Genomic DNA, 20,044 nt, shown 5'->3' on the forward strand with positions numbered 1-20,044 from the left:
GGAAAACTGTCACACATTGAGTCTGTAAATAGCCTTTCTATGATAGAGCACAGCTCTTTATATTCTGTTTGAACATATGTAGGCTACATAATGCAAGCGTGACAACAGCTCATATATTTTAAGCTCCTATTAAAAAAAAAATCTTGTAAGAGTCTATTCAGTAAAAACAGCTACTTTCCTTCTTGGCAATGCTTTTGGAATTTGTGTTTAAAAAAAACCGCAAAATCATCAGTGGGTTATTTGCATTTTTTTTTTTTTTTTTAATCCGTTAGTGGAGTAATTGTGGAGTGGGTAGCTTCTGTGTGCAGAGAAATGGCTGAATTCAGCACTTGGCTTCATAGAAACCTTGCTGACGTCCATAGGTGATGCATACTTCTGTGGTCAGAACTCTAGATCCCTTGGCTTTTTCCTGAAAGGACATACAGCTTCAGGGTGCAGTCTGTAGTTTTAGACTTCAAATAAATGTTTGTAATTGCATTAAGAACTAATTAGAGTAGGATTTATTCTTTATTCTCCTTTTGAAATAATAGCAGTAGATGCAGGTAACCTTCTGGAATGTGAAAAGTTGTTGAATTACAAGTTAACTGGCATCCATTGGAGCAAACCTGGGTTTCAATTCACATGTCTTTAATAGGTGAAATTTTTAAGTGAAGGGAGAATAAATAAGGCTTCAACTTTCAAGAATTATTGATTAAATGGTAAACAAAATTATATCTCAGGTTTTGGAGATCCTATGAGGAAAGACTGATTGATTATTGCAAACAATTCACCTCAATTTTTTTTTATTCAAAAAGAAGTGCTCCAAAGTTGCTGCAAAGTAATTGGACTGTAGGCAAGCTAGTACGCTACTTCAACAAATATCATCAAAGGGTAATAATAGCTCTTGAAGATTTTGAATCAGCTGTACTCTGTGAGGGGGAGTAGTCCACAGAATGGCATCTGTGCATTGTCTTTGGGTGTAAGACTATACCCAGATTCTCAAAAGTCTATCAGAGCAATGTTGAGAAACAGCTTCTGGGAGGAAGGACCACCCGGACCACTGGTTTGAATAAAGATAGCATCTTGCTATTATGTTGGGGGAATAAATAATGTGTTGCAGTGATGGCCTGAGCTGCCTTTTTTACTTTCACTAGCCTTGAGGAGCATGTATCTGTTCTGGAAAAATTCCAAATTTTGCAGAATTTCAAGACCTTCCAATAGGAAAATACAGGTGGAACTGAGGAGTGAATACTGCTGTATCCTTCCCTACTCTACTACTATTCTGTTTAATTAGCATGGTGAACTGATTTGATTTCCCATATGTGATCATGGAAGATTCATTGCAGCTCAAAAGCTCTGGTTCTGTTTAAGTACAGTCAGATAGGAATGACTGGGTTTTGGTTTCCACCATCAGATGTCACTTACTTGTTTTGAAATTTTAACGTGTTACAGACCTGTCGTATTGCAATGAGCTCTGTGGAATCGAGGAGTAGAGGTAACGGTGCAAGTTATACCAAAGCATAGGTTGATGGCGTGCTCCTAGCAGCCTCCAGAATCAACAGTAGAAATGACAGCTGGCTTCAGAGTTTTCTTGCATTAAAGATCTTTGGAACTCATTGTCTAATCAGCTGATCTGAAATACCCATCAGATATCTTGGTCATAGGTCTGGAAACCACTAGAATGCTATCTGGCTGACTCAGAACAGATTTGAAAACAAAACCTTGGTTGCTCAAAGAAAATGTAGTTAGGCTTCTTAAATTGGTTTATCTGAAGCTTTAATATGCAATGATTCATGCTTTATAATGGTAACACTTGATTTAGATGTTGAGTAGGGAATAAAGATAAGCTGACACAGATTCATTCCTCCTGCATTTTCTCCTCTGTACTGACCTTTTATTATTATCTCCTTCATTATCTAGAATGTACAAAGTGAGATAAAAATATCTTGACTTTTTTGGTCTTTTCAGAAAAGTTTCAATGGATAGGGAAGCATATTGAACCAAAAATGCCACCTGCCTTTTAATCCTGCTGTGATGATCAGTGTGTGTTCCATAATGCCAGAGAGCTGGACAATTTATTTTTTTTTCTCAAGCAATATTTGAAAGACTAGGATGCTGACATCATGCTTTTACTCTAACATATTTTAGATATATATTTAGAAGACATAGTCTTTAATATGTGAATCTGGATCCATAACCCTGATCGATCATCTCAAAGTTTAGTTTTTAAAAACTGTTGTAAAATATATCATGTCCTCATCACTGTACTTATATGTGTATACATCAAAACAGATCACAGCTTATTGGCTTGGGATTTTTAATTGTAAAGCAAATTTAGGTTCAGTCTTGTGTTAATGTTTTTCATTTATGTAGTGGATGTTGCTTCTAGCTTCAGGGTAGAAGGCAGGAATTCTGAAAGTGTGTGCTTTGTGGGACTGGGTTGTGGCACACTGCTGGACCGCTTACTGAGGTCTTTTTCTCTCTTAGCATGACAGAGATTTGGGGAACTTTGGTTTCTGTGTCTTTCACTCTACATCCTTTCTTGTAAGCTGTCACGACATGATTGTGTTTATGCAAGAACTTCCATTCCTCATCACTTCTTGTTTTGGCTGCTGGAGATAGTTCTACTTACATCACTGTCAACACTTAAACATATCTAGGTTAACACTAAAGGACCATTTCTCTGAAACTTGGTCCCTGCTCAGTCTTCAAACATGGGTATCTCTTAGATACCAGTGTACAAGCCCAGCACCACCATTAGCGCAATGCCCCTTAGCTCACCCCAGTGCATGGGCGATGTGCAGAGGCAGCATCAGAGTGCAGCACTCCAGCTGTGGTAAGTGTCAGAATATGTGTGACGTGCTTAAAGAATGCATGAATCCAAATCTAAGTATGTGCCCTATCCCCTGGACCTCTCCCTCTGTGGAATCTAACTTATAAATAACTTTACAGCTGTTCCCTCTTTACAAAACAAAGTGTTCGTCATCTTCAGAAAGTGCCCCCTCACTCAAGAAATAATTATCTGAAGGGCTGTTTTTGTTTTAGTAGCTGATGTGTATAGCATGTCCCTTTCTTAAATTGTTCTGTTTTGCAAATCCACCTATCTGTTAATTACTGTATGGATTTTATTTTTCCCACGCTGGTATTCAAATAAATAACCTTGAAAAGGTCAGACTGCTGATGATTTTTTTCCTAGTTATAGTGGTAGGAAGAATACCTCATGCTTCCTTTATTTCATAGTTACACAGTGCTTATGAGATACTATTTTCTACATTGGGGGGTGCAGGAACATTTTTTAACAAATAACTTCCTTCAATTCTGCTGTAAATAGTTTATAGACGTTTTTTCTATCATATGCAAAAATGACCTATTAACACATTTTGGTTTAAAAGCCCTTGTTCTTTTTTAGTTCATAATAAATATAGATGATCTTTGGAGAATTTTCCTCTTTCCACTTTTTTAATCTCCACTCTGAGTGAAGGATTTATATAGATATCTATATTTATAGAAGCCTTCAACAAGTTTAAGTAAGAAGAGTTGTTTAAGGATTTCCTGCCCTTCCCTTTCCAGAGTTAGCCCTTCCTGGTGTGGTGTGTGCACCACTTCCGTGCTGACTTATAGACTGTATTATTGTCTTGGTTGCCTTTTCTTCCCCCTTTCTGTCTTAAATAGAAATAAATAATCAACACTGCAACTGCATCTGGCCATGGAGATGATCTTATTTACATATGTCTTGGTTAAAGATTATCATCTTGGACTTTGGCTTCTTATTTTGTGGATTAATTTTTCTTGCAGGCTCCCCCCCTCCACCTCCTCTACCCCTAACATGTAATGGGTTGAACTCTAATATTGCTGGACAGTATTTTTCAGGTATTTTCATACTTTTAAGAAGCATCTTATCTTCTTGAAGGTTATTTGAAACCAAATTCTCTTTCTGTGGTTGGGGGGAATGTTTATGATTGACCTTGCGAGAACTTTCTTCCTCCTGTTTTCAGTCCCCCTACCCAGTTACTGCAAAAAGACTTGGTGTTTCACGATACGCTCTTTCTACTGTATATATATTTTACGTGTAGATAATTTTGTAATTAAATTGAATCAGTTAATGAATTTAAATGGAAATAAATACAGGAGAAATAAGTAGAATTTTTTGAAAAACTTGTTTTGGTTGGCATTTATCCTTCTATAATTTTATGTATGTAAAGGTATTTGAGCCTTGTGTTTTAAGCGTATGTACCATCTTAGTAAAGGTGCAGAATCTTCATAGCTTTTCTGCTTGCTTTTACATGTTTTGCCTAACACCTTAGAAAATGGTCACTGAGTCCTCTGCTCTGGTTTCTGTTTGGAAGAGGAAAAGATTTTCCTGGAACAGCTAGAAGTCTAAAACAGAGGTAGCACTGTACCACAGATGCATGGCCTTTAATTTTTATTGTCAGCTGAGTCTAGCTGTGTCTGCAATAAGTATCTACACTAATATGAAAAGTATGCTAGTGATAAGTGTGCTGAATTAGTGCTCTGATGTATATTATTGACAAGTATTCAAGCTTTTTTCAGAAAAGTTACTTTTTAAATATGAAAATATTGTCCGATAGTTCAGAGATCTATGGCCATTGAATACTTCTTTCAAATGGCACTCCTATATAGTACTTGACATAACTCAGTGTAATACAGATAGGCTTTTCTTTTGTGTACCCTATTATATGGAATCAGATGCTTAAATTTTGTTAAAACTGCCTGAGTTCTTGTCTCTTGAGTGGAAATTTAATGACCAAAATACTTGTAAGCATATGAAATAATGAATGGTCATGTGTTTGCTGTTCCACCTTATAAACAAAGTTAATAAGAGGAGCTAATGATGAGAGTCTTAACTCCATGCTTCGTGGCCCTTTTTCCATTTTGTCATTGTGTGGGTGTTACCTTGACTTAATATACTGCACGTAGCTCTGTGTAATTTGGAAAACCAGTTTGTGTACTTATATTGCTGTGCTCTGTGTGATTACTGTGAATAAATTTTCAGATATTTGTGCAGTTTACTCTGTAATACTAAAGGCTCTTTTTTTTTTTGCTTGTTAAAAGGTGGTATGTTGTGGATTATTTCTCTGCTGATATACTAACTCCGTATATATACTTATTCTGCTTGTAATATCTTTTTGATGATCTGATAAACGTGTGGAATATAAAATCAGGAGTACTCAACTTTTGAAAAACTTAAGGTTTTTCATAACCACAAAGCAGAAGAAACTGTCCATTAACATTTTCAGTTGTAAGATAATTCTGATTCCCTTCTCCCTGTTTCTGTTCTTGGTTTGCCTGGCACGGGAGACATTTGTATGGCTAAGTTAAGGGCTGTGTTACTGCCTGACTGCACGAGTAGGTGTGTAGCCATTCCAGTGTTCTGGATCTCACATCAAGGTTGCCAGTCTCCCAGTGCTCAGGGTATTGTAAGGATTTTGAGAAGAAAAGTAAACTCAAGTATGATTAGTTTGCCAGTTAATTCTACTTCATCACAAATCCTTAGACTTGCAAAAAGAAATAATGTCTAGGTTTCCCTTCAGTCAACATTATTTTGGGGGGAAGTTTTTTGGGTTTTGATTGTTGGGGGGTGGGGAAGGAGGGAGGATAGGGGGGTGTTGATTCACTTTTGGCTAGTAAAATGAGACTAAGAACTGCAGACATTTCAAGGCAAGTGACTTAACTCAGTGCCTTTACTCCTGGCTCTTTGGTTGAGCCAGGCAGCATTGATGTGACTTCTCTTGCTCATCAAGTAAGTTTCAGAACACAACAAACCCACAACACAAACCTCCACATAAAAACAACCTACTTCTTGAATCCCAAGGGCAGGGAAAATAAGGTTTCCCAATAATGGAGAACGTTACTGCTTCCTGATGCAGTGTTGATTTGCAGAGCACCCTTAAAGGCAGTAGAGAAAAATAGACTGTCAAGGACGTGCTCATTAGCCCTTCATATGATAAACTTCCTTATTTTTTCAGTGGGTCTGAGTTCTGGGGACTTTTTGGTTTTACCTGACTCTGTGCTGAAGCCTCATGCTCTAGATGAGTGTTAACTTCTAGGAAGAAACAGCTATTGGCTTTTCCCCATTTTCTCCCCCAGCGTGCCAGCCCCGTGCAGACACATAGCACCCCAGCTCCCGTGCTGATGGAGCAGCGCGGGTTAGAAGGTCGCCTGAATTCAGGCACCTGCTAGTGCACACAGAGCAGAGCTCACTGACCCTGGACACGCATGGGTAGCTCTGAAAGCTGTTTATACTTTACTGTCTGCCTCTCCTTCTCCTTTCCCAACCACTAAGAAAATGAAACCAGTAAGCACGATTATTCATTCTAGGTAACTACAAGTGGTTTATCCCTGTCGTAAGTAAGGGCTAAGGCAAGATAATTAGCATGAAGACAGGAATAGAAACTATATGTTGATAGCAAAAGATCAGCACGTATCTATAGTGGGAGTACAAAGGATTACATAAAGAGCACCCTCCAAGGGCAATTGTGAAAGTCTGCCAGGGGTGAGAGAAAAGAATGGATGCTATTGTTCTGATTTATAGCTTGTACTTGATCATTTTATTGGCTTACAGAATTACCAACGTGTTTAATATCATGTAAATTTTCTTCCCTAGATTGTTAGCTTTGCTAATGTAATTACCAACAATGAACAGTCATTTTTGTGACTTCCCTTTTTTTCTAACTCCTGAGGTCTTGTTTCCTCCCCTTCTGTGCCTTACCTGTTTTACTGCATGTGGAGATTAACATATGGAACTATTTATGGCATTCAATCATTTTGTATTCTCACTATTCCATATATTCATCCATATATTCATTTGACCCCATGTTTCTCCTTTCATCCCCCAAAATAATCAAAAAATGGTCCCTGTTAAATTTCTTTGCCTGGGAAATGCTACTAGTGGAGGATCTGTCAGGTGCTGTTGGATGTTAGGGAGTATTTTAGGCCTTCGTTAAGCATCTTGCCTGCAGTTTTTAGAACTCAACTTTTAAAACTTGAGCCCCAGAATCTCTACCTTTCAAGGGAAAGGTGAAACCCAAGAAAGAAGGACTGACTGTGTTGTCATGTCATACTATTCTTACCTGTTCAGTTTCCCTGATTCTTGTTGCCTAAAGTACAGCTGCATCTCATTGCACTGATGAAGTTTGTTTCTTTAGTATCAGACATTATTTGGTATCTGGATGACAGCATATACCTTTAAGCAGGTGATCTCCTTGCCCTTGATCTCTTTCTGTAGGCCACTAGGGAGTCTCAAAGAGAAGACAGAAAACAGCACTCTTTGAAGACGAGGGAGAAGAAAAACTGCACTCTGATAGGATCAGAACATCAAATCCAGAAGCTTTGACAGTCTTGCTGTGTTCTTGTTCCAGACAGTTGGTTAGCATGAGGTTAACAAATGTTACAGGACCTGAACACAACAGAAGAAACATTGCAACATTGTAAGGATTTTGTAATGGTGGTTTTGTAACTGACTGCTGGTTTCTGACTGCAGTAGAACTACTGCTGCCTTAAATTACACTTCATTAAATTAAGCAGGGGTAATGAGAACTTTTTTTTTCTCTTGAGAAAGTAAGTCCTTGTGTTTGTTTTTTAATAATTCAAGGTAGTTTTAGTCCAATAATTGAGACTTGTAGACTGCAGTTTTGTTCTGATCAGGTATAGCAATAAGGATGTTAGATCACTTCAAAGTGATTTTTTTGTTGTTGTTATTTTCTTTTTCCCAGAATACTAGTTCTACATTTACTCTGTTGTGAATGGAGTGCTAGTATGCAACCATGAATTATTTCTTTAAGAGTGACTGGTGACACAACCGTACCAAAAGATAATGATGATAATGATAAAATGAAACAGAGTAGGACTGGGGCTTTTTGTGTTTTTAAATGGACAAAGTAAAAACCTAATGTGTAACAGTAAAAGACTCAATGTTTACTATAAAACTGGAGAACACAGTGTGAAAAAAATGTTTTGTGAGATGTTAAATGTTGTCAAAAATAGTTGTTTACAACTAACACTAATTTATCAAGCTATAGTTCTGTTTTAGATGACAAAGTTCTATTTGAAAGATGACTCTAGTAAGACTTGTAAAGTAATTTTCTTTGGGTCTCAGTAATGTGTAGGTGGCCTTTAGGATAGCAATCAGAGGTATTTTTAATGTCTTACTCTTAATGGGATCTGGGCATAAAAATGTAAGTCTGGACTTAGAGGGATTCAAGTTCCTAAGATCTACCTGTCCTACTTTAAGCTGTGAAGTCCAAAATAGGGCTTTTAAAGACTTTTACAATCACTGGACTGCTAGGAAGCTTTGACATGCTTAGCTAATAAAAGTCTGCAGCCAGGTTGCTAAAGGCTTTGTTCTGTTGAGCAGCTCAAACTGACTCCTGTGTAGGCTCTGTGAGGCTCTACAAGAGAAATATTCATTCCACCTGTCACCCACAGAGATGCTGCAGTCACCTCAGTGGCCTCAGAGTATGTCAAATAACTCTGACTCTGAAGCAGGTTAAAGGGGGGACCTTTACTTTCTTATCAATAGCTATAGCATTCACCTCAGATGTGGAAATCCTGTTTTCCTTTTAGGCTCAGGTGATTCATGCTCATATTTTCCAGATGAGCATCCTGACCGTTGGTCTGTGGAGTCATGCTTGGTGCTTCCACTTCCAAAGTCTTTCAGATACCTGATGACCCAATTCCAGGGCAAGGGCAGGATTCAGGACATATTTGGCATGATTTTCTGTGTAAGCTCAGGTGGTTCACTGCTTGGCATGATGGCTGTTTATGAATCTCTTCTTAGGTATCTGTGTTTCTGGGTACAGGTCGTGAGCTTGAGAACTCACACCTGTTCTCAGCAGTGTTGAGTGGCTAGATAGCCACTGTGTCCCATCTTCCTGGCAACTCAAGAAGAGGAAAGAAGCTGCTGTTTCCTCCTAGCTCTCTGTCCTTCGGGTACCCAGTATGTTAGGTGCTCCTGGATGACTGGAGGCTTGTTACCTATTACTTTCTTTTGGAGTTTAATCTCATTGACAGCATCTACACCAGTTGTCTTTCAGAGCACCTTCTCTTTAACTGAGCTTACTTTTAAGGGAGGGTTTCTAAGAAGAGGTGCTAGGAAGTTGTTCTGAGTAGTCTTTCACTCTAAGGTAACTTTACAATAGCAGAGAGTTTGACTCCTAAATAGGGATTTTAGCCTATGGCACAAAAAGCAAATAAGTAGAGCAGGCTATTCATGTGAATCATTATACATGATTAAATATTTGTGAAATCAGGTATTAAACTTATGACTGTCTGTGGTTTGCAAGTATTTCATAAAACTTGATGTTTCTCTCATAACACAATGTCATAGTAAAATGAACTAAATGAAGTTACAATTTTGACTTCATTATAAATTTTGATCTGAAGCTGTGTAGGAGAGTTCCAAATAGCTTGTAAAAGCTTCAGCTTAAACTTAATGAATTACCTTAAATGTTAATGATTTTTTTAATGGTTCTTGATTTAAAAAAAAAAAAAAAAACACACAAAAGTAGCACCAAAAAAGCCACCTTAAAACCCAAAAAGCCCCAAACAAACCCACCCAAAAACCTGTGTCCTGTGATACTTTTGGGGAAATGTTCTGAAACTGGGATACGAATAAATCAGAAAATGTCAGAAATGTAGGTTTCATACCTTGTCACTGCTGTCGGTGGTTCAGGTTGTATCTTAAAACCCTGCCAGCAGATTTCTGATGAAGCTCCTGTTTAAAAAACAAACAAACAAAAAAAAAACAAAACAAAAACAAAACCCAAACAAACAAACAAAAGCCCCCCAAAAACCCCAACAAACCAACTCCCCCAAAACCCCAGGCAAACAAATAAAAACAACCCCCCAACCATCCAAAAACAAAAAGCCTCAATGGTTTATGAGGTTTGGAATGACTTTTTCGTAAAGTGAGAATGGTAATTAGTCCATATAGCTTCTTAGAGGAAAGCTTCAAAATGAATTCTCACTGTAATGGGGGGAAAAAATATTTTCCCAAATCAATTCCTCCTAATCTTTAAACTTCACTCCACCTATTTTTTCCACGAAATTACCAAAAGCTATTGACCTGAGGGATTTGTTTTCCATTCCGAAGTCTTGAAATTTTCCTCCTGGCTAATTACAGCCTATTACTCTAGACTTTGGTCCTTTAGCAGTAACATTTTCCATCTTAAGATGGGTTGTCCCATTCCAGTGAAGAGCATGTTGTCTGAGTGCTGAATGGAATTACTACCAGTGGAAACTATGCTGCAAGAGGCTCGATAAAGCAGCTGCTGTGCAAACCTCAGCTGTTTTTTCCATCCTCCCGAGCACTGGTAATTAGCATAGGGAAGCTGACTAATGTGCTGACGTCACCTCTTTCCAGTCGCAGCTTACATTTTGTTCCTGACTGCCTCAAAGCATGCAGGACTTTGTTCAGGAATTTGCTGTCACATACAGGATGCTCTGAAACCTTTCCATTTTTTTTTTTTTTTTTTTTTTTTTTTTTTTTTTTTTTGAGGGGCTGGGCTTGTTTCCCTTATAAACGCTGCCTGCAGGACCAACAGCTTCCTTAAAAGTCACTGGTTTCTGTGAAACAGCAAGTATCGCTTTGGCAAAGCACAAAATGCATTTTAGAAATTTTAACTACAGTTTTAGTTCTCTGATTGCCTGTGTGGCAGATAGTGATGTCTTCAATCAAGCAGAAACAAGGGTATGCTTTATCTTCTGTGTTTTATTTCTGTGAACTACTGGAATACTAAAGTATGTAGGTGCTGTTTTGAATTGTTTAAAATACAGATGCCTTGATAGCTCTGACTTGTAAGAAAATTTCAGTTCGATGTAGACATCTTGGATCTTACAGGTCTGCAGCAGTATGCTCTGATATGAATGACTCTAACTCTGTAAATTACTAGATCTTAAGCTATGTGTTTTTGGAAATAATCAGGAGTTTACCTCCAGACTTCTTGACTGTCTGTATAGTGTGTTCTTCACTTGCATATATGTTTTCAGCAAATGTTTAGATGATAATTTTGGTAGGAAGATTCACTTAATTTATAGTACACTTTATACTTTTCATGGGATTTTTTTGGCTGGCACTGTAGTTAAGAGCATAATGTTAAAACTACAAGAAGTCCTCTTGGATTTATATTTAACTGATTAGAATTAATATAATGTAAGTAATCCAGTCCTAATACAGTTGACTGTTGACTGCTAAGATACCTTAGGCACAAAAATATTTTGTTCAGTGTGGTATTGCTAGCATGACATTTGTGACCTCTATAATCACACACATTTAAAAAAAAAACGATATATATTGCACAAATCTTACATGTACTCTCTGAGTTTAAGTGTTGAATGTGAACTTTGAAATGCAATTTATTATGGGTTTGGATTACATTTCATACTTGTATCCAGCTCTCTCTGGAGTACAGGAGGCTAACAAATACCAGCTTTGTGTGTGGAGGGTCCTGGTCTGGTTTCAGAGCTCATTTCGAAGAAGCTTAAGTGTGGCTCGGCAAGAAGTAGGCCAGCTCTGGTTTTAAAATATCTTTGAAATATGGTGGTTCTGTATACAGCTGTGACAAGTTTGTGAAGCAGAGCTTTTCAGGAAGGAAAATTAAATTTTGAAGTAATCACCGCCTTCTTATGTAATCTTTGTTGCTTTTTTCTACTAATTCAAAATGTGACAGTAAAAAAAATGAGTCAATGTAGTTTTACATACTTGTTTATTTTGGCTGTGTATTGAACTTCTAGTAAGCTTTTTTGAAGATAAAATATCTGAAATCTGAATGCTTGATCTACTGCCATCACTGAAATAAGGCTTGTGACTGGTTACTGTGTTCCAGTATGAGCCTGAAACACTTTGCAAGAGCCTGGCAGCTTCAGAATCTCTGGCTTCTTTCTCCTCCTTTGGTCTGGCATCCTGAAGGAAGAATGGAAGCACTCTTCATGTAAATGATATAACAAAATAGCCAAGTCAGGTTTGCATAGATGCCCTAGGAGCATAAACCTGAAGTGCAAAATGGAGATAGCTGGCTGTTCATAAAGGTGCTTCAGTCACTCATGTAGCTAGGACAGCAAAGTAACTCAGCTATAGATTCATGAAGGTATGAGGTTTTGGTTCAGTTCCTACTCTTACCACACGGTCAAAATAGAAAGTGTGTCAAAGGCCCTTCCGGAGCTGTATGGTTAGTATTTATGATTTTTTTTTTTTTTTTTTTTAGGAAAGATAGTGGGAGCCTTTTTAGAATTTGGATCCAGAAATAGAAAAGGCTATTAAACTTGAGTTCAGTAATAATATGTTCATTTTCCTAAATGAAAGTAGCAGCTATTAAAACAGGAGATGTTCATAAACCTCATTATGCATGCTGAGTCACTGAAGAAAATTACATTTAGCTTGCAAATATTTTTTTCATTTTTCCTTATTAAAACTGTTGTGTTGGTTTCCTTGAAAATTGCACACTTAAACAAAGGCATGCTTGGCAGACTTTTTTCAAGGCCTTTGGATATTAATTTTGTAAGACAAGCATTTATTTTCAGTATCTTACCAATACTACCATTTCTATTGTGTCACTTAATCAGAGTGCCATGTCTGACACTTATTAATCATAATGATTATTTTTTAATAAGGAAGAAAAAAGCTGCTATAGAGAAAGCAAGTGGTAGGTTAGAAAAAAATCATTATAAAAAAAGAGAGAAGAAGAAAATTAAATCTAAGCTGTTACAAATACATCAATATTCAAGAGTGGTATTATGCCCCTACTAGTAACTGCAATTTATTTCTTTATTTCTTTAGAGAAAATGTAGAGTGTCGCAAATTCACTTTCTTCTCTGGTCCTTTCTTTTCAGGCCAAATTTGAATCGCTGTTTAGAACGTACGACAGAGATATCACCTTTCAGTATTTTAAGAGCTTCAAAAGAGTACGAATAAATTTCAGTAACCCTTTATCTGCAGCAGATGCTAGAATCCAGTTGCACAAGACGGAGTTCCTTGGAAAGGAAATAAAACTCTATTTTGCTCAGGTAAGTCTTTTTGAGATTATCCTTACTAGGTACTAAAGCATAACTAACTTGTGATAAGCTTCCACAGGTCTTCAGTCACGCTAACGAGCACTGTTAATTTTTTCAGTTTGATTAGAGAATCGCAGGTTGTTCCAAAGCTACAGGTATTTGGAGGCTGCTGCATATTTTGCATTTACACCTCCCTTTACTGTTTTGATAACCTTGGGGAAAAGGAATAGATGATAGTAATCAGCACAATCGAAGATGGAGTTTAATGGGGTGGGGGAAGCCAAGTGTGCTCTGCCAACAGTACACATGCGCACACACACGGGCATGCTCAAGTAGTATTTGAGGGAATCCAAAGTGTAGAGCTGCACGTTCAGGACTACCTGTTGATCCCTCTCACTACTGCAAATCGTTTGTTTAGCACACACTTGTACTTGGAGATTGCCATCAGTGCAGCTCTATATGTGGCTAGCGTCTGCTGCTAAAGAGGTGAAACTCTCAGGTTCTGGTAATCTGGGTGCTTTTTGGTAGATGCTGTATATTTTCCTCCATAAATTTAATGGGAAAATTAATCTATGTGTGTCTGTTTCAGATGTCCCTAGGGACAGTCCTGAAGGAGCCAGTTTATTTATATACCTTCTAGAATTCTCACCACTCTCACTTGTGGTAATGAGTTTCAACGCCATTTGTCATTAGGCCTTAAAGCCCATATCCAGCTTCCTCCTATGTCAGTATTTTAAGGACAGATGTTTTCTGGTGAAATTTTTGTAAAACTCCATAATGAGAAGATGCGGATGTGCATACTTCATTGCATGTTTCATCAGAGTTAATGAATGTAGTGGCTTGTCTGTATTTTGTATACTGGGTCTTTCATATAGCTCTCTTCAGTAATATAGTTACATGCTGCCACCTTGAGTGCCTGTTACAGCATAACATCTATCCAAACCTTAAAATTCCTCATGAATGATGGATTAATTGACGATAGTGCAATAGCTTTGGCCTTTATGCTTATTTCAGACTTTGCACATTGGAAGCTCACATTTGGCACCACCAAATCCAGACAAACAGTTTTTGATTTCACCTCCTGCCTCTCCACCTGTTGATTGGAAGCAAGTAGAAGATGCTACTCCAGTCATTAACTATGACCTTTTATATGCTATCTCCAAGTTAGGCCCAGGTAAGAAGGAGTAGAAACACTAGAATTTTGGTTGAGTAGAACACTTTTTAAACTTTCTGAAATTCTAGAGCTTTTCAAATGAATGAATATCTACAAATTAGATTTGTAATATCAGAAAAAGTATTAGTAAATGGTATATTTTTACACACGTAATAATTCCACAGGATCACCTCCACAGTGTGGTCTCACCCAGACCTCCACAATGTGATCTCTTCTGTGATTTGTAGAGATCATGAATGTTGCTTCAGTGATATATTAGCTTGTTCATCAGAATTTTGAAGCAGCAGCTTCCTAAAAATGAGGACATAGTTGTGTAGTTACACACTTTTTGAAGGGATGTGAAAGTCTGGTTTCAGACTAAGACAATGAACCAGTTAACAGCTGTGTAATTCTGTGCTAGAATTACCTCTGTGTTTGAGAATAGTATGTGTAGGAGGGAAAATTAGTATCAACCCAATTTTATTTTGGAGTTAAAAGTGAGAAGTTTCTGCCATTCCTTGCTCCTAATATTCATCTGCTGCAATTTATTAATTTATTGGAAATTTTGAGGTAGCTTCACCTTAGGAAGGAAAAAAGTTTATATTGGATTCCTCTTTTTTTCCCCACTGTCCAAGCTAAAGGAGATATTAAGACTTTACACTTACCCCTTATTTGTAATGCTGTCCCATAAGTTGCTTGTCACTTCAGCTAACCATGCTCTGTAGACTGTTTATCGGTCTATTTATTAAAAATAGATAGAACCACAAATAGGAGACGCAGTTCTAGCTGCTGTTTGTGTTTTAAACCAAATACTACTTTCAGAAATAGATGTACAGTTCCACTAAACTGAACTCTTATTTAAAACATGGTTCCGCTTTTCAATGATTAGCGATCACATCATTTGATGTCACTTTATACCTCAGTTAAGACAACCTTCTTAATGAGAATTGGTGCAAATTATGTATCCCAAAATCTACCACTCTGATTTAATTTGTTTGCAAATGTACTTGTAAGTTTAAGGGAGAGAAAAAATGCCCATGTTTAGTAGTAGTATCAAAGAGAATAAAAACTGTAGTCTGAATAATTTTACTTTAGTATTTTTATATACCTGTTTACCTACTAGCTTAGGGAAACACTTCTTATGTCAGTAGTAAGGGGTGGAGAAGAGGGTAGGGCAGAACTATCAGGTCTCTATGTAGTAGTTTGTGGTTGATTGTATATCTGTGATACCCAAAGATTCTAGTGAAAATAACATACAAACCACTAGGAAATTCTTCTTACCTGTGAAAATTTTGGACAGCTGATGTGTAGATCACTGTAGTGATCTCAGCAGAGACTGTTCCCTCCACTGAGAGGTAATGAGTAGAAAGTAAGAATAAAAAAAATTTAGTGCAGCTGATCTGGAAAGCAGTGAAAAGAAATAGTATGTTCTTTCCCTGTTCTAATGTAAGATTAAAATTATTTAATTCCTGATTAGATTTAAAAGCAATTCTTTATCTTATGGAAAAAGATTTCAGATCAGTGATCAAATTTGTGTCATAACAGTTTTACACACTGTCTGTATTTTATCTTAGAGTTTCACATAATATATGCATGAAGCCTGCTGTTTAGCTCTGCTGATCCACAGAATGCATGAACAGTGTTAGAGCACCTCTGTGTGAGGTGGGTGGAGCTGCATCCAGCTTTCTTAGCACTGAAAGCTTGTGGGGAGAAGGAAGATCTTGTGGTTTTGCCGTCATTCAGGAAAACAAAGTCTTCCTGAGTGTGATACAGGAAGATACCTGTCTAAAAAGATAGATAACAGTGTACACTTTAAAATGACAAAACCCCACCAAGACGACTTCTGACTGCTCATGTCAAATGCTTTCTTGAATGCCTGGGGTAATTTACATAAACTTGCTTTTTAGAGAGCTGCTGAGCTATGTTGCTTTGAAAACAGAACTTAAATATTCCTGAATGGTAAATGTGACTGTTGGCAATGCACTTGCCTGCACCATCGATGCATTGTGGCACCAGGCTTTTGTCATCAGAGTATTACTTACACATTTTTATTTATTCCTTTCTTTTTAGTAATTTCTTTCATACTTTTCTACAAAATGGATCCTTTTTAACCAGTTTTGCTAATATTTTAACTTTCAGGAGAAAAGTATGAGCTACATGCTGCAACTGACACTACTCCTAGTGTTGTCGTCCATGTATGTGAGAGCGACCAGGAAAACGATGTGGAAGAAGAAACAAAGAAGCCCAAACCAAAAATTATTCAGACGAGAAGGCCAGATTATACTCCTACCCATTTAAGTTGAACTGCTGTTGTTTTTCCAAGGGTTACAAGTAGGCATATGCAAGGGAAACATTTACTGTGTAAACAGCAGGTCACAGGTTTGGTGGCAACAGCAGCAGTTATAGTAGGAGAAATTCCAATATAAGTTTGCTCAGAAAAAATACAGGAAGTTTCATCCTTATTTTTGATGCTGCGGGTTGATGGATGTCGTGAGTATGTTATTCCCAGATCACTGGGAACGGAAGATAGGCAGAAGATGACATTTTGAAACATAACAGGACAAACTGGGTGGTTTGTTTTGTTTTTTTTGGGGGGGGTGGGGGGGGGGGCGGGGCAGGGGCAGGGCAGTACTGTAGGTTGTTCCATTATAAAGCAACTGGGGGAAGCTTTCTTTGTTCTGACTCACGTAAATCCTCAAATTAATAGGCTAGTCATTGTGTGGAGTACATAGCGATAACAGAGGTGGTTTTAAAGATTAAAGTATGGGAATTGTAAACCTTTTTCTTATAATAGATTTTGTGCATGTGTATTCTTGGTCTTCTAAAGTAACTTTGCATTATTTTCTATAGTTTCTCACATGTTTCTGGAAATCTGGGAAATTGTTTAAAGTATTTATTATCTCAGCATCCCAGACTTAATACTAGATGTGTATATACATATATATTTATATTTGTTTTTATCGGCACTCATTTTCCAGCAGGCATACAACTTCTTCGGCACCTTATTTTGGTGCTATGTAACTTGTGCTTTTAAAATTTTAACCTTTTAAATGCCTGTCTAGGGTTTTATCTGGCAAAGTAATGGAAAAATGTGCAATAGGAAAGATGTTTAAACAAGTTAATTTTAAATTATTTAAGTTTAAATAATTTGTATCTTCAGTAACATTTGTTCAGTAGCTTTGACTTTCTCATTTGGAAAAAAAAAAAAAAAGAAAAGTACTCCTAAGTGTATAAATAAAGCTAATGTTGCATATTCACAACAATGTAATTTTTCAGTGAAAAAAATGGTAATGGAAGGACATGAACTCTAATATGTGAAACTGCACTGTTGTGAGCAAAGGTTAACTGATTGAAAAATTGCACACAGCGTGTAGAACAGCAAAGAGAGATGGAGTGCCTTTTCCTCGATCATTCCTGATGTGAACTGTTCTACAAGCTGCACACTTGTATTTTTTTTCTACTGGCTTTGTATGTCCATAAATATAAACTTTCTTAGCTTTGCTTCCAAAATAAGCTGGTATTTAGAAATGCTTAATGCCAAGTAATGATACATACTGAAGTAATGGGTATATGTGGGAGAAACTTTAGGGGTTTTTACATGTTAGTGGTTAAAGACAGTAGCTCATGACATACAAGTTTAGAGGAAGAAAGATGACAGAAGTGTATTTTATTACTTGTTTTTTAAAATGGAGATCCTCACTCTGACATAGGTTTCAGTATTTTTTTTAAGAGACAGTAACTGATATCTGTGGGAAAATATCACTTAGTTTTAGAAAGGGGATGTTAGAAGCTTCTCAACGTGTTTTTTGGAAACTGGAGCATGGTTCTCTCTTGGTTTGCTTTTGCCACAGTTGGTCTGAAAATTAGTTTTGTAGCTCGAGTTAATATAAAGAAATCCATTCTGTGCCATCTGAAGCAAACGTTAAATGCCCAGGTTCACACCTTGTTTTTTAAATAAATAATATATATTTTAAGAAGTAAGATGTATAATGAAACCATCCCAAGTTGTGGAGCAGTGTAAGCACAGTGTTACTGAAGGCCTATCATTATACTAAGCAAATTAGAAATTGATATCCTGTGACTACAGAGAACAGGAACGTGAAGTGAACTTTAGTAATACTTGCAGTTATGGTCTTGTTTCCATTGGTATGCCCCCTAAACTGAAACAAACACTAGTGGTTGGTGTCTGTCTTGGACCTAACTCAAGTGGCACTCTCTCCGTGTTAACAGTGTTAAGAAGAGCTAATGCTGTGTATTGCTGGAGCAGTGTTTTATGGACATGAGGGTGCATGAGGCTGTCTTGTGTCATTAAGGTGTAACAAACAGCTGGATACGTGTACTGCTTATTAACACACAAAATAAATAAAGTGGAGAGAAACTTTGTAGGTTTGTCACAACTGCCTTTAAGACTTTCTAAGATTTTTTTTCCATGTTTCTCAGCTTACTGCTGGACTTAATGTTTCGCTGCATTCAGGTTAAAATTGTTGGAATAATTCCTGTTCTGTCCTTTTTCCATCTTTCAGTTATCACCAATCAAAGCATTAGTTTTGCATTAGAAACCCAGGTAGTTGCTGTTCTGTTTCCTAGCAATCCTAAGAAAGCAGTGCTACCTTTCAAATAAAAAGAACAGAATGTTAAATACCAATATGGTTTTTGACATTTTAGTACACTGACATCTGCCTGGTAAGGTGGGCACTAGAAACCATGGAAATCTTGGGATGGTTACAATGTATTTCCCTTTCTGATGGTATTTGTAAACAAGGGTTGTGAGATGGTAATTTGCCTGTGTTTCTGGTTGTATATCCTGGCTTGTGCCACCTTCTGTTATCATTACTACAGTGTGCTGCTTGCTTTTTCCTGTTCTGGGTTTGGCTTTTTTTTTAATGTTTAAATGAATGCTTAGTTGGTATTTTATACAGTTGTATAGTATGGGGCATATTTAAATTAAAATATTTTGTTGTCTTCTTATAAATGTTGTGGTATTTATGCATGAAACTAGTTGAAGATTTTTGCGCCAAAATCCGAACTTTAAGCTTCCAAACACTTCTGATTTGAAAAAGAAAAGAATATTGTCTCAGGCCACATCCTTGCCAACCAAATTAATTTATTCAGAGAAAAGCTTTCCAGCCTTCTCCTAAGAGACTTGCATGATCCCAATCAAAGTATGAGAGTCTACTAATGAATAAAATACAGTCCAGAATATTCCATTTAAAAACTGATTCTTCTGTGCCTGAAGTTGATGTGCTTCCTAATAAAAGTATCAACATCTTACTATTCTATAATAATCCCTGTGCATTCATAGTATCCTTGCTAGTTTTCTTCTACAACATGAATAATTCCCTTTTTAAAGCATTTAAATTATTTTACCTAGTAACTGTAAGCCTTTGTGTTGCAAAACAGGTTATGCAAAAATGCATTGAAGGTTTCACTCAATACGGATAGTAATCCTTTCCTTTCACAGCAGAAAAGTTATTGATATTAATGGCTGTCATTCTTTTCTGCTTACAACTGGGAAGTACTGATGTTTGTAAGAAATTGCTCCGTACATGGAAGTGGTTTGAAATAGCGAAGTGCTGCTGCTCATCAGTAGCAGACCCATCCAGGGGAATTCCTGCGTAGAGTAACGGAAATAAGTTGGTCCTTTAGTGTTTGAACAAAAGACAGAAGGTGAAGTAGCAGTTCCAGCTGAGCCATCCTGCTTTACAGAGATGACCTCGTTTTGTGTTCTTTTTGGAAGTATAACTCATGGTTTGTTATTTGCCCTCTGCATAAGGATAGCATGCACAATCTCCATAAATCTGTTAGAGATCACTAGCATTTGTCATTTTGCAAGACTTGTTGCCAGTTTAGCGATACACATTCCTGTTGTTGGATTATGCATTTGTGCATGCATTACTACATTAA

The 20,044-nt window shown here is 37.1% G+C and overlaps 1 protein-coding gene and 1 long non-coding RNA gene across 4 annotated transcripts in view; one reads left to right on the forward strand and one right to left on the reverse strand.

Moving 5' to 3' along the window:
- The window catches only part of LOC116965887, a 34,643-nt gene extending 24,844 nt beyond the window's left edge, over positions 1-9,799 (reverse strand). Inside the window, exons 1-4 of one of the 3 annotated variants that reach the window (XR_004409762.2) lie at positions 9,646-9,799; positions 7,071-7,396; positions 5,798-5,886; positions 188-409 (exon numbers count right to left, since the gene is read on the reverse strand). This is a non-coding gene — a long non-coding RNA (uncharacterized LOC116965887). Of the gene's footprint in view, positions 1-187; positions 410-5,797; positions 5,887-7,070; positions 7,397-8,531; positions 8,868-9,645 lie in introns of those variants that run through there. The other 2 variants (XR_004409763.2, XR_004409764.1) reach the window with 2 other exon arrangements.
- Positions 1-19,359, forward strand: part of RCAN1 (regulator of calcineurin 1) — a 41,649-nt gene extending 22,290 nt beyond the window's left edge. Inside the window, 3 exon segments of the mRNA XM_042788763.1 lie at positions 12,826-12,999; positions 14,002-14,161; positions 16,280-19,359. Coding sequence (XP_042644697.1) covers positions 12,826-12,999; positions 14,002-14,161; positions 16,280-16,443 — 498 coding nt within the window. The 3' untranslated portion in view covers positions 16,444-19,359.
- Positions 19,360-20,044: the final 685 nt, after the last annotated feature.

The sequence above is a fragment of the Tyto alba genome, unplaced genomic scaffold (genome assembly GCF_018691265.1).
Source record: "Tyto alba isolate M040663 unplaced genomic scaffold, T.alba_DEE_v4.0 Super-Scaffold_14, whole genome shotgun sequence".
NCBI lineage: Eukaryota > Metazoa > Chordata > Aves > Strigiformes > Tytonidae > Tyto > Tyto alba.